Here is a 15,084-nt window from a genome sequence, read left to right as displayed (position 1 = left end):
GATTGATTAGAAAATTACAAAGTTAACTGAAGAACCCATTAAAAGCTGATCCTCTAGGGCACTGGTGAGGCTTTGTCCGCTCTGAGGTTGTCAAGATTAGATTGGCATATACTATCGAAGATCATGGCAAAACTTTCCCTAAATAGTTTATATAAATGTCTTTTGGTACAATAACCATATATAAACCTGTTTTCTTTGACTTTTGTCAATGAAACAATTAAAATTGGTAGTGATTTTGACAGTACTCATATACTTCTCTTGAGGTCTTGGGGAGGCTCAGCTTTTCTTAGATATAAGTAGAGGGGGCCCCAGGAATAAAGGTTGGACCCACTGTTTTAGGGCTATCATTATCAATAATGTGAATCTGAAATTCAGTTGCTTTTGACTTTGTTGATCTTAAAATTATATTTCTGTATTTTTGAAGTTGGGCTGTAGGAGGTACTAGGAGTGGGAGAAAAAATCAATACAGCATAGTATCACGATATTTTGAGTGGCGATATATTGATTCACGTCTGCCAGGAGAAAGTTAGTAAACAAACATGGTAGCACCATGAATGAAATGGACATGATACATAAGGTTTGCAAGGAGTGCTGCATGAAAATAAAGTACTGCAAAAATACGACAAACATGACGGCAAGACTAATGCTAAATCAGCTAAACAGTTGAAAAAATGGTATGGATAGCAACATAATGGGGAAAAATTGTAATTAGATTATTTCTGGAAATTGTTCAGCCCTAATTAAAACAGCAGCTTCTAAGTGTGTGATTGAACATTGCATTACAAGGTTGCAGAAACACAAGAGATACAATATGCTTACACACAGCAGGAGCTTCACATTCAGACATACACACAACCAGCGCTGTTCTGCTTAGCAGATTCTGATATTACATATCACCAGCCTGTTTGCCCCATGATGCCTCTGTTATTACCTCCAGTGACCAATCAGGGTGAGGACCGACTTCACCCCATTATTCACTTCTTCAGTCAGGTGAGGCATAACAGAGGTGTAAATATACTGCCTTGAACTGGCGATAAGTAGAGTATATAAAGGGTATTTCGGTTTTTCACAAAATAAAAGATATTTCTAAAATTTCAACTACTTTGAATGTGTGTGAATGTGTCCACTGAAAGGTGTTTTGGTTGCGAGCCTCATAATTCTCATAAAATCTCATCTCACGAGACTCCTAGGAAGATGGACGCTCAAACCTGTAGCATGTTGGCAACGGGTGATCGTCTGTATGATCATTCAAAGTCTGTATGTATGACAAAGGCCACCTACAAGGGTATCAGTATGATGTTGAAAAATGTCTCAGTCTCCTCTTCTGTCCACATGTACCGCGCCATGATTTCTTGGAGTAAACTGGTCATGTGACACCGTACATTAGGTCCTCTGACATGTAAATGCAGAAAAAGTGTTTCCACTGTACTTTTACGATACATTTCCATATCAGTACGCCTGAAAACTACCTCATGAGAGCGTAAAACTTTTTAGCATTATTTGAGAGGTTTTTCGAAGATCAGCTGTTTCCTGTTTTTTTTTTTTTTTTATTGCGCTATTTTGATTTAGCGCATTTCTAAGGGTAACGGAAGCACAGCTACTGATAATGTTATTGCAGATGCAGTGTGTACACGCAATGGTGTAATGATGGCAGAAGATCATTTGGGTGCGGTTTCAGCTTTGCAGTGTGTAAAAAGCTGTTTTTGTATGTGTGTAAAATTGTGCACAAGCCAGATTTACTTTTAGTCCAGCCTAAAACTCAATAAATCGACCAACATATCAGTGAATTTCCCCCCGTTAAAGTTGGAATCAATAGTCTCCCTTTTCTCAATAAGCCAGGCTCTAGTTTCTGTTCTATTCAAGGGCTTAAGATGAGGAACTTTCTCTGTTCATAATAAAACGGTCATTGAGAAAAACAGGGAGAGGTCAGGGATGTACGTGTGCACATACTTGGGCAGAGAGGGTTAAGAGCAAAGCCAAAGTGTGGTTAGCCATGTTCAGACACACAAAGAGAAAAACAGGCTGGAATGACCTACATTAGCTGTGCTCAGAGGATTGCCAAAATTTATCCCACAGTCCTTGGCAGTTGGCTTCAGCAGACATGGACAAGAGGGGAAGGAGGGGGAGAAGTGGGGAAAGAGGGAGAGAGAGAGCCTGGTTGTGTGAGCACAGGAACGGGGCTCTCAAAGTGCTGATTAGGTGTGTGTTTTGGGCAAACAACAGAATACACAGAAAGGGAAAATGGGCTACACTCCAGTTCAGCAGAAGTGCAGACAGCAGCGAGATCAAAGTTCAGCTGTATTCTGTGTGCACAAGATAATAAAAGTAGGAAGTGTGTGTGTCTGAAAACACACACACCAACAATGTTCTCTGGGGCAGACAACCTGGGCTGGCTGCCAGCTTATTACTGCAAGTTCCAGGTTAGTGCCAGAGTTCATACAGCTCTCCTGCTGAGCCAACATGTAGGGACTCACATGTAGGCGGCCCCATGGTTCTTAGAAACTCCAAACATTTTCAAGGAAAGCTGCAGGGTTGATCCACAGGAAAAAAATCCCTCTTTTTTAAAACATCACCTTTTACCATTCCTTTTTTTGTAACTTGACCTTGCCAATAGCTGGAGCCAGGAGACGGAGAGTCCTACAGCTGCAGCAACAACCAAACAAAGTGTAGCAGAAATCAGAAGGAGAGCAAATTCAAGTCTTAGACAGCAGTAAAGTTTCGAAGTTAACTGCTCCTGTTCAGCTCACTGTTGGTCTCATAATGGTAGAGTGAAATCTGTTCATCTGTTGTAGCAAGATTTGGTATTAATTTGCAATTATACTGGACATTATTGTGATTTACGATTATGATAAAATACATAAATAGCATTATGAGTCTACTTGCTTTGTTATCAATGAAAATGCAGAGGATGGTGATAGTTTTAAAGTGTGTCATTCTCACCTCAAAACATACAAACATTGAGTAGCATAAAAAATATAAAACCTGGATCCATTCCATAAAGCACGTTTAGTGCAAACCCTGAGTCTGTTAACCCTTAAATGAGGGAACCTAGATCTCTACAAGAGTAAGGGTTGAGTCAAGCCTGTTCCACAAGGAGAGTGAACTTCAGTTCTAAATCAGGTACTGTGGTGACTGAGTCTGTGAGGCTAACCTGGTCAGGAGTTTCTCCCTTTCTCAGCCCCCAGACAGAGCCAGAAACACTCAGCATTCTTTCACTCATTCACTAATTTTGTATCAGGTACATTATTCACATTTACTCTGAATAACAATCCGTGTTGTTTTAATAAATATTAAGACACTAGATTAGATTAAACATGCATGTTTCATCACACATAACATGTTTTTGTCAAAGAGCAAGCATGAAGGTAAAAAAAAACAGGATAAAGATGAGAGAGTATTTATATTTGAAAACATCTTTATGCTGAGGATAAAACTAGTGCACAGGTCTTGCCAGTTTTCAAGACAAACTAACTGGCCAAAGCTCTGAGAGCAGATTCTAATTTTAATAGATAAAAGCAGCAATTTTTGATATTAATGATGTAAATCTAAGTTGTAATTTATGAGATTAAAAAGTAGAATAAAGCAGGCAATGATTTTCAGGGGGAAATACAGATTTCATTCATAGAATTGTTTATTCTGAATGTCCAATGTCTGTAGCTTTACAAGTTATAATATAAATTACCACAAAGCTGAGGTTTCTTATAGGGCTGGGCGATTATGGTTAAAATCAAAATCACGATTAATTGAACTTTTTACCTCGATGTACGATTACCCGCCCCCCCCATCCGTGACTCTGTTTGTGCTGTAAATATTTGTATAATTTTAAAACAAATAACTGAAGGGAAGATACACAGATTAACAATTTATGTTTATTTATTGAAATCAAAACATGCATCAGCTGAAATTGTTTTTTTTTAAGTAACATTTTCCTAGAAAAATAGAAAATAAACTTGTACTTCCTAACAAAATAAATTTTTTTATACTATTGTATAAAAACTAGAAAATAACTTTGCTGCTCACGCTGCGCAGTCGGCTTCGGGTTTGAGTTTTAGGACTGGATGGGGCATTGTCACATGACTACTACTTCTCCTTTTGGGTTTCTGGCAGGTTACATGCCTTGCGACACCTGGCTGCCTACCACTTGACTACACAGCCAGAGGGTTTCAAGGGGGTTGTGCATTAGAAGAGACAGAATTATAAGGAAAAAAATTGAAATATATATTTTTTCATTTATTAAGAATAAGCTCATAAGCTCAGAGGATTTCTAGTTTGAGAAGGTAAAGTACATGGATTTTACTGTCACCTGTTGCCATCATGAATCCTTGTATTGGGGCTCTATTGATGATGTCTTTCATGGTCGTGTTGCCCACGCTGAACTCAGAGTGAACGGACTCAGAATTAACTTACCTAACTCAAATTTTCTGTAATGAAACTGATAACTCAGTGTTTCTCAGCTGAGGGTAGATCAACTCAGAGCTCAGGGTTAGACTCTGAGTTTGTTGAACTTCCTTCTTGAAAAGTTAAAGGTCTTCCTGCTGGCATTTTTGTAAACATTTTAAGTACTACTTATTACAAAAATAATTGTAGCCTTTCCCTTTTTGAAAATAAAGGTACTTCTATGAAATGGAAAAGTGGTACCATTGTAAAACCTAAAGGCCTTTCTGCATTTTTAAAAATCTTTCAGTACTGCTTAAAACAAAAAATGCAGCCTTTATGTAATCATGTAATTGCAAATATATCATTTGTGCATATACAGAAACAGATAGAAGCACAGCTGTTGCTTAACATTACCATGGCTTACCATAGTACAACAAAAATATTAAGTCCTTACCAAGTTTTTGCATCTATGGTGCCATTACATCACAGTGTAAAAAAAGCACCAAAAACTGCCAACAGCAAAACCTAAATGTGTAAAATATTTTCTTTACCCTAATCTTCTTATGAGGCAAAAATTAAGAGAAAAGCGCCAGAGTAACTCCTTCCAAATGGTGATTTCACACATAAACAAAAAAAAAAAAAACATGAAACTCTCCCTGCATGAGCTGCATGTGTGAAGACAACCCCCTGCAATATGTCCTGTTGAATTTCCTTGAAAATTCACATGAAGTCAGTGAGCTGATGTCAGAATGCAGCTGGTAATGTTAAGGAAAACCCGCCATTGTGAAGCTGTTTCCTTCTTTTTTCTGCTTGCCGGTATGTTCTTCATTTAATTCAATGATACGAGCTACACACAGGCGAGATAGAAAGGCAAAACCTGTCACTATATTGTTGGATGCAGGTATTTCATCTGACATTTCTGCTTCATTCTTTTCACATCTTGTCTCATCTCTTGAGACCCCCAGTCTCACTCTGAATGAAGTGCATGTGTAAACAGGCAGGTCAGACAGATTTTAGGGGCAGCTTGTCCTGACATTTTAGAAAACCTTTCAGGAGAAAGTGTCAAAATGGTCAGAGTGGCGGGGGGGCATTGCCTGAGATGTGACTGCTAAAATATAGCACAACATCTGTTTATCCAGTAAGTGAGCTTTTACGCTAGCATGCAGCCTAGGCTTTCATTCATGTTCAGAGTCATGAATAGACATGTAGTACAGTATATAATATAGTACAGTAGCTCTTATAAACAACAACATCAGAATCCAACACAAGAAATTCTTTAAAGCCAACACAAGATTATTGCCCTGAATATTAAAGGTGTAAAACAGATTTGATGTCATTTAAATGTTGCGTGTCTAGTGTAGATTGTTGCTTACTTGTGGTCTATTATTGTGACTCTGGATTCTGGTATCCCCAACACGGCACAGCTGTTGAGAAGTTCTTGTTTCCGTAGAGCTCCTTGATTGTAGTAGTTTCCTGTCAAACAAATAGGAACAAATTTAGCTGCAAATGTACAACACAGGAGGACAAACAAGCTTCAATTATGTTCATCAGTTTGAGGCACAGTTTTTAAATGTCATGTTTGCACTTTGTATGTTACATCAATCCTCTACAAATACAGCCTTAATGAGATGACTTAAAAACATTAACAAGTTGCCTTAATGGTACTTCAAGCAAAGGCATCTTTGGGAAATGTAGAGCCTTAGGTTCAGTTTAAACTGGTCCATTATACTAAAATGTAATGTAGTTTTCGTCAGACATTCAAAATCCGTGATCTTTCTCCACCATGGGTAAATCTTTCAAAAAACTATGCATCCGTAGCTATTTTGCCTCTCAGCTGTAGAAAGCAGGGACCCCAGGTTTGGCAGGGTGCATAGAAAACACTACCATGATTTGGTACTAGATTAGGCAAGAAAAAATAAGCTTGGACTAAAAGTAATGACTAAAATGTGAGGACTTATTTTGGACTAAAAGTAGACTAAAATGTTTTGAGTTTTCATCGACTAAAACTAGACTAAAACTAACAAGGATAGAAATTACTAAAATGTGACAAAAACTAAAAGGCATTTCATTTAAAGACTAAGACTAAAATTAAAAATAGCTGCCAAAATTAACACTGCATGTATGAAAGTTTTGGTTATACAGCAGTTTTTTTTTGTGATTTTAGATGAGAAACACCAACACTGACTAACACATTCTAGCCAAGCTATTAGTTGCTAAAAAGTCTGTAACTCAAATTTGGATATTTCTATATTTGAAATGTTTGGCTTTATCCTTCTGTCTTCGATCAGTTAGTTTATAGATAAAAGCCTGTCACAATGCAAAACGGAATATAATATGTGATCCAGGATTGTAGTGATAACATTTCAAAAACTTTGATAATACACTAGTACCAATAAAAATAATACTGATGATGTTTTGATACCACAGAGGCCAAAATACAAATCCTAGGAACCCTATTAGGGTTGTTTCTCATTTTAAATCACAAATACTGAAAGCAAACACATGCACCACCTTACTTGCATAAATAAATTTGCAGCATTTTTTTCTGAAATTTTAACAGTGTTTTTTTCTTTTCTGTGTATCCAAACATGTTGGAATGAAATATGGAAATACAAAAAATATGACAACCTTAATAAGATAACTTGATCAGTGATTGATAGATATGTTATTCAGCCATTAGAACCTGAAAATCAATTATCTTTTGAGTCAATTTTTAAATTTGGTTTACTAACTTTAAACAACAGGCACTTTAGGACTCTTTTAAGGTGGACTTAAATTCCCCTATGCTTAATCTCAGCAACCCTAAAAACAACAAGGACATTGTCCAAGAAGATTTTTAACATCAGACAGGTATTTTGTAAAATATCCCTAGAAAAATAGTACTTTATTTGGTGGTTGTACCGAAAGCTAGAAAAAAACACGTCCAATGTCTTTGGGTAGGGTGACCATATGCCCTGATTTGACCAGGACAGTCCCATTTTCAGGCTTTGTGTCCCGTTTCCCCACAAAAATCAGTATAATGCTGATATGTCCCATTTTTGAAAAAAATGAAATGTTGTCAAGCTCTGATAAAACTGGCGCTTTAGCAGCATCCACACTAATCTCTTCTGCCATAACTGCACCAGCTCTTGCTGCTGCTTGTTAATGTCATGACTCTGCTGCGCCTGAAAGTACTGCCCCTCGTCGCTGATTGGTCCTGTCACTTTCTAACCGGGCCCAAACATTCAGATGGGAGCTTTGCAAGATGGATTCGCCAGTGAGAAACAAGAAAATGGACGTATCCATCTGCTTTGCAAGGTTATGATTTGTCAGGATATATGTGTCAATCAATCTTGGAGTACCAACTAGACCTGCTGCATAATGTCAGGTAGACTAGCTGGCATACTGTCATGGAAGTCAGTTTAGAGCACCAGGAGACAAAAAACTTTCTTCAGGTAATAAATACGCAGCATTTTGTACAGACTTCAAGTGTTTATTTTTTAGTGTATTCCAATGGGTACAAGCTGGAAATAGCTCTGTTAAGACAGGGGCTGAACAATTTGGGGAAATAATAAAATTGTGATTTCTTTTTGCCCTAACATTGCACTTGCGATTTAATATGAAATTATACTTAAGTTCCTCTTCTTTTGTATCTTTTAACAAACTAAGCAACAAAACACTCTAAATTGTAAAGAACACAGTATTAGATTAAACTAGGGCTGAATAATTAAGAAAAACTATCTATTGCAAATTCGAAATGAACTGTTGTATTTAGTGACAATTTAATGTCTTTCTCAATATGATTAAGAAAAATATAAAAAGATAGGTAAAGTAGGATTATAGTGAACTATTCATAAAAAGGACATTGAATGATTGCATGATGTGTAGGGCACTAGATCTCTGCTGCAGTTAAAGTTTTAAACTGGCATTTTGACATATATTTCAGGTTAAAGAAATATTGCACCTTATTTTTATTATTTAAAAATTGCAGTGGGACATAATGCAATTTAGTCTAAATTACAATTATTGCCCAGACCCACCTCAGAGAGGCAAACGGCTGTGACATATAGAAATATCTACTCCTTTAAAAAATTAGAATGAATTAGCTCCGTTTTAAAGTGTTAGTTAATCTTGGAAAAAGCTGTTTTATCTACTAAAGCACTTTATGGTGGGTTTACAATAAAATTACAGTGTCCCTATTTGGAGGATTGAAAATAGTGTCAATTTGAAGGCCCCCTTGAGTCCTGAGTATAAAACCGCCCCTGTTTATACAGACATGAGTTAAACAAAATGACGCTGACTAGCGCCAGTTAGCAACATGCCACACATCGATCATTCACCTGCAGTACCAAACCAGTGACTTATCAAAGTTATATATGTCAAAAATGGTATGCTGCCACCGTACCTTCAGACAGACAGAGTAAATGAACGCTAGCCTTTAAATCAACCAGTCGTAAAACCGTTGGCGCGAAGAACATGCATTCATCATCCGGATGTGCGGTAATAACGAGAGCTCTGATATCAGAGCCGTCCGTTACTCTGATTGATAAATCACTCATTACATCTCGCAATGACTTCATCAAAGTCTGCCGATGTCGGTAATAAATGCATTTTATCAAAATCAGATAGGCTAACACTATTGAGACGGCAAGGTAAACGCTCATTATTTTGACCGTTACCGTCAACAATCCGTGTAAACACAAAACGTTGAACGTGCAAATGGTTCCGTATATCAAAGGCAGATGCAGTTCGACGTACCCAGCCATTATGCATTATTTCAAAAACCTTTACGTTAGAATCGAGACTACACAGAATAAAATGATGTCTTACATTTACCACACATCGTTGTATCACTATCGTTGCCAAACTCAGTTTGAACGTAAAGCAATTTATTACTTGTAAAAAGGGACATGAAAGCACAAGAATAATTTCTGCGTCTAAGTTTTAAAAGGATTTGGAAATTTAGAGGAAAACTGTTTAAATTCTGCGGTATTCAAGGTGTTTCGATGTGGAAAAAAATACACACAACAGGAACATTAAAGTGTTTGAGGGGAAGGTTTAGCCGTTACACCGCTTTTTCCTTGTAGGTATATAAAATATACGCGGAAACAGGTCAAATAACTCATCAAAAAAGGAGCTGTTGGTCCTATTTCTTCCAACATTTACGTTATAAATTATATAGTATGTAGTAATGTTTTTTTCCAGAATTCCAAACATCGTTGGAATAAACCGGGTTGTGATCATTTATTTTAACCTTTTAGGACATTGTCCGACAAATGCGGCGCAGCCTTCGGTCTGCCTAGTCGTCCACAGCTCACAACCCGCGGATTTACAATCAACTATTGACACCTAATTTTGTCCGTGGAACTCTTCCTCTTCCATCGGTATATTTTCTAAATATGAGGTGAGTTCATATTACCCAAATGCAGCAAAGCAACATGTCTAATTAGCACGCTATTTAAGCGCCCCGGTCTACGCTGAAAATCTGCCTTGCAAGATGGCGACGTGGTTGAGAATTCAAAGGTGAAATACAGGCTAAGTTAGCTAGCTAGCGACAACAACAACATCTCAACCGTTTTCTTAACTCGATTGAATAATAAAGCAGCATTTATTTTTTTGTTGACGTTTATTACGGTGCATCTTTAGGTGCATTTCCGTAAAAGCTCTCTGTTGTGGAAACAGTCCCATCCCCCAAGATAAGCTACAAATCCAATTGCGTTTATATGACAGTATGGTGTTTAAAGATAACAATAACAACACATAGCAGCAGTATTTCTCCCTGTGTGGCTTTATGGGGGCACCAAGTTCACATGGCTGCTTGGTTTGCATAGATTACCATAGAAGCTGTTGCAAATGGTGTAACTTTATTAAAACTTGATGATAAAATATGATGAAAAGTGTTCCTTTTGCGCCATTACTGCATGCATCTACTATTGAAATGCTTTAAACCACGTTAGAAAATAAAACTTCAAACTACTGGAAATGGAGGCAACAGAGGAAGGGGAACACCCAGATGCGAAAGTAGCCTCAGCCACTTTGATCTACGTTCATGCCTCATGTTGTATTAGTCAGACAGGGATGTAGTTTTAAACTTTAGCCCAAAACCACCTTCTTAATGTTTCCCATCATGGACTATTATGCTCTTACTAAAGACATGGATTGAAACTGGTATCGTAAGCATGAAAATTTTATCCTGTGTTCTCAATGGAGAAAAGTAGACAGTATTATTTAAAAAGGGAGGATGCTGAGATCAAGACCTTTACCAAGGAAGTCTGTTTTCTTTCTTTTTTGATTGTAGGGGGCCACAGAAGAACAGAAAATGTGTCAGGCAAACTCTTCTTACAAACAAAATAAAAAAACAAAACACAGACTTCCGATCAAAATTATTTCCTCAATAGTGCAGCTGCATGTGTGTGTTGAGAAACAGGAAGCAACCAGCATACAGACCCCTTCACACACTAAGATTATCAAGGTTTGTGTTACTTTTCTTTCTTACTTTTCTGTGTGTGTGTGAATATTACATGTTTAAGGACTGATAGTATCAAAAGTACCAAAAATTGAAATAAAAAAATCTAATTCAATAAACTTTCAGGTAATAGAAAAATGAATTATATTATAAGTTGAAGACAAAATTTCCTTCAGAAGGTTGTTTAAATTGAATTTTTGATCAACTACAGAGTGAATCATTCAATATTGGACTCAGAGGATTTCTGATTCTTGTCATAGTTGCTCTGAAAAGTAATCAGCATCATCACATTTTTGCTAGAATCATATGCAAATTTAAAATTCTGGTAAAGAGAAAACCCACAAGAAACATGCATCATTTTTAGGGCTGAATTTACTTTTGCTTTAAGAAGTACTTGAAAGGTTTGCCAAAACTCTTGCAGAAATACATTTAAGTTTACAATAGTTTCACTACTGCACTTTGTAGAAGTATGTTGATTTTCAACAAAAGGGAAAACTTTGGAAAATCTGAAGATATTTTAAAGTAGTATGTAGGTATTATGTAGGTTGAGGAATGCACACTTCAAAACTATCATTATTCACTTATTTTTTTCTTGATAACCAAGCACGAAGACTCATGATGCCATTTCTGATTAATATTACATTGTAATTCCAAGTTGCAAAATTGTCCAGTGTAATCTTAGTCACAGATTATTAACAGATCATGCAGCTGTAATCATTTCACAAACTTTACATGAATTTAATGGAAGCTACAATGTGCAACTGTATACATAGATTTTTAAATTTCTTTATTTGTATTTTTATCAAAAATCTAAGGAAGAATTGCATAATCTTTTCCTGAAGGATGACAGAGTTATGACTTTATGTATCTGTGGAAATTCTATCTATCTATAGATCTATCTAAGATCTATCTATCTTTTTTCAAATTGACAGTCAAACTGGTAAACATTTGGTCCTCACTTCAAAATAAAACTCACAATACACAAAATTTTAAGTGTTATTTAATGGTACCCAGTAGCTGAAGCTAAAATATCCACAGCAGTATGTACAGAAATTAAGTGTTTTTTAAAAGTCATGCTAAAACATCAGTGCTATTTTATTATAATCTTGGTAACTTTAAAGTTGGCACTAAGCTGTGGCCTGTGGATTGAGACAAAATAAACTCTTGGTTATAGTGGCAGTTGTTGAAGCATTTCCAACCCTGGAGTAGGCATCATAATGTCTTGGCATGCTGGTCAAGCTGTAAATCTTGCAGACCTAAATTAAAAACGAGAGAGCCAAAAGAACACAGACTCATAAGATGAATCCCTGAATGACACAATGAGTGCGTGTGTTTGTCCCTAAACTGTCATGCAAAGATACTTTTAGTGTATTTGGCAGCATTTATTTGCTGCTAGAAAAATCATTAGAAAACTTTGAAAAGTATGGAGTTATCGGATGTGTACGCTTTCTTTGGCTACAATAGACATTTTATCATGAAGTTTGACATTCCTATCTGGCACTGCACTTCATACACTGCTAAAATCGTCTGAATTAGTGGGATATTAAGAATCTGGAATAAACTTGCAAATTTCCTCTCAAGTTAGAGGTTTGAAAAAAATTGAGATGTAACATTTTTTTGTTAATGTAGATTGAGGTTTTAACAGCTGACAAAGGGACATTCTAATGTAGTGATGGGGATGCAAAGTAAAAAACAACTGCACCTGTGTATTGTTATAAGTTAAATGATTTCACCAACAGCACAGCAAGATGTATGAAGAATGTTTTTTGTATGATGTAGCACATCTGACCAACCACAGCACTGAATATGAAGTAGTTTCTAGCAAAGACAACAAGGAATCACAAATCGATTAATATATGGCCAAAATAGTTTATCATGTTTAATGTGTTTCATACTTGAAGATATAGATTGGAATGTGATAGTTTCTAATTACACATTAAAGCAGGTTCTTTTTTTACATTTTACCTCAAAATTCTATGATTAAACTGTTTTTAAATTGAAGAAAAATTTAAATGAATAAAGCCAAAACAGCCTCTTATAATTACTTATCTCGATCTAGTTAAAGATTGCACTGTATAACTTGAACAGTTGCGTGTACACATAATTTTTAGATGTAACTAACATTAGCCATACACACACAGCGCTTCAACAACAACCTGTCCATACTTCCTCACTGAATCACAGTGTATCTTATTTGCTGCATGGTGATGGCACTATTCCTGGTTACCAGTACAATAAAAAGAAAGTAAAACAACACAAATTTACTCAGAGGACTTCCAGGACTTTCCATGAAATGTGTTCACAAAAAGGCACATTTAAATTGTGAAATCAAGTCATGTATGTTTCCCCTGATCTTTGTTTTAGTCTCAGCTGATGGTGGGTGAAATCCTCTTAAATTTTTAACTAGTACTCAATTTTGGTCTTAAATTTGGAGTGGCTATTAATTCACGCTGTCAATTTCGGGGACTAAGATTGATTTCCATTTAGACTTTGCTTGTCACCAGAGTAGAACTATTACAGACACATCTCCAAAAATTTGAATATCATGAAAAAGTTCAATATTTTTTGTCACTCATTTCAGAAAGTGAAACCCATATATAGACTCATTGCACATAGAGTGAAATATTTCAAGCCTTTATTTCTTAAAATGTTGATGATTATGGCTTACAGATAATGAAAACCCAAAGGTCAGTTTCTCAGAAAATTAGAATAGTACATAGGATCAATAAAAACGATATTTTAAACAGAAATGCCAGGCTTCTAAAAACTATGTTCATTTCAATGCACTCAATACTTGGTTGGGCCTCCTTTTGCATGAATTACTGTGTCAATGCGGTGTGGCATGGAGGCGATCAGCCTGTGGCACTGCTCAGGTATAATGGAAGCCCAGGTTGCTTTGATAGCGGCCTTCAGGTCATCTGCATTGTTGGGTCTAGTGTCTCTCATCTTCCTCTTGACAATACCCCATAGATTCTTTATGGGGTTCAGGTCAGGCCAGTTTGCTGGCCAGTCAAGCACAGTAACACCATGGTCATTGAAGCAGCTTTTGGTACCTTTGGCAGTGTGGGCAGGTGCCAAGTCCTGCTGGAAAATGAAATCAGCATCTCCATAAAGCTTGTCAGCAGAAGGAAGCATGAAGTACTCTAAAATGTCCTGGTAGATGGCTGCGTTGACTGTGGACTTCAGAAAACACAGTGGACCAACACCAGCAGATGCCATGGCAGCCCAAATCATCACTGACTGTGGAAACTTCACACTGGACTTCAAGCAACGTGGATTCTGTGCCTCTCCAATCTTCTAGGTCCCAGAGTCTGGGACCTTGATTCCAAATGACATGAAAATGTACTTTCATCTGAAAAGAGGACTTTGGACCACTGAGCAACAGTCCAGTTCTTTTTCTCCACAGCCCAGGTAAGACACTTCTGACATTTTCTCTGGTCCAGAAGTGGCTTGACACGAGGAATGCCACATTTGTAGCCCATGTCTAGGATTCGTCTGTGCGTAGTGGCTCTTGATGCGCTGACTCCAGCCTCAGTCCACTCCTTGTGAAGCTCCCCCAAATTCTTGAATGGATTTTGTTTGATAGTCCTCTCAAGGCTGCGGTTATCCCTTATGCTGGTGCACCTTTTCCTACCACACTTTTTCCTTCCACTCAACTTTCTGTGGATATGCTTGGATACAGCACTCTGTGAACAACCAACTTCTTTAGCAATGACCTCTTGTGGCTTACCCTCCTTGTGGAGGTTGTCAGTGACTGTCCTCGGACATCTGTCAAGTCTGCAGTCTCCCCCATGATTGTGTAGCCTACTGACCCAGACTGAGAGACCATTTAAAGGCTCAGAAAACCTTTGCAAGTGTTTGGAGTTAATTAGCTGATTAGGGTGTGACACCGTGACTTTCCAATATTCAACTTTGTCACAATATTCTAATTTTCTAAGAAACTGAACTTTGGGTTTTCATTATCTGTAAGCTATAATAATCAACATTTCAAGAAATAAAGGCTTGAAATATTTCACTCTATGTGTAATGAGTCTATATAATATATGGGTTTCACTTTCTGAAATGAGTGACAAAAAATATTGAACTTTTTCATGATATTCAAATTTTTGGAGATGTACCTGTGTATTGGCTAACACCTACATGCTCTAGAGCAGGTTATGTTCAGGATAAGAGATCAACCTTTTAAAAAACAACGCCAACCAACCAATCAATTTGCTTGATCCCATAGCTCAGTGAGTGGATTGTGAGAGGGAGATAGGCAG

The 15,084-nt window shown here is 37.0% G+C and overlaps 2 protein-coding genes across 9 annotated transcripts in view; one reads left to right on the top strand and one right to left on the bottom strand.

Annotated features, from left to right (window-relative positions):
- The window catches only part of pigl (phosphatidylinositol glycan anchor biosynthesis, class L), a 35,807-nt gene extending 26,778 nt beyond the window's left edge, over window positions 1-9,029 (bottom strand). The window contains exons 1-2 of the mRNA XM_041801176.1: window positions 8,762-9,029; window positions 5,751-5,850 (exon numbers count right to left, since the gene is read on the bottom strand). Of these exons, the coding sequence (XP_041657110.1) occupies window positions 5,751-5,850; window positions 8,762-9,020 (359 nt within the window). The 5' untranslated portion in view covers window positions 9,021-9,029. The remainder of the gene's footprint in view (window positions 1-5,750; window positions 5,851-8,761) is intronic.
- A 597-nt stretch (window positions 9,030-9,626) lies between these two features.
- ncor1 (nuclear receptor corepressor 1) overlaps window positions 9,627-15,084 on the top strand; it is a 115,263-nt gene continuing 109,805 nt past the window's right edge. For 6 of the 8 annotated variants that reach the window (XM_041800958.1, XM_041800961.1, XM_041800962.1 and 3 more), the window contains exon 1: window positions 9,648-9,760. The gene's annotated coding sequence lies outside the window, so the exon portion shown is untranslated. Of the gene's footprint in view, window positions 9,761-10,654; window positions 10,829-15,084 lie in introns of all 8 variants that reach the window. The other 2 variants (XM_041800957.1, XM_041800956.1) reach the window with 2 other exon arrangements.

Source organism: Cheilinus undulatus, linkage group 12 (assembly GCF_018320785.1).
Source record: "Cheilinus undulatus linkage group 12, ASM1832078v1, whole genome shotgun sequence".
Taxonomy (NCBI): domain Eukaryota; kingdom Metazoa; phylum Chordata; class Actinopteri; order Labriformes; family Labridae; genus Cheilinus; species Cheilinus undulatus.
This window is presented reverse-complemented; position numbering and strand designations above follow the sequence as displayed.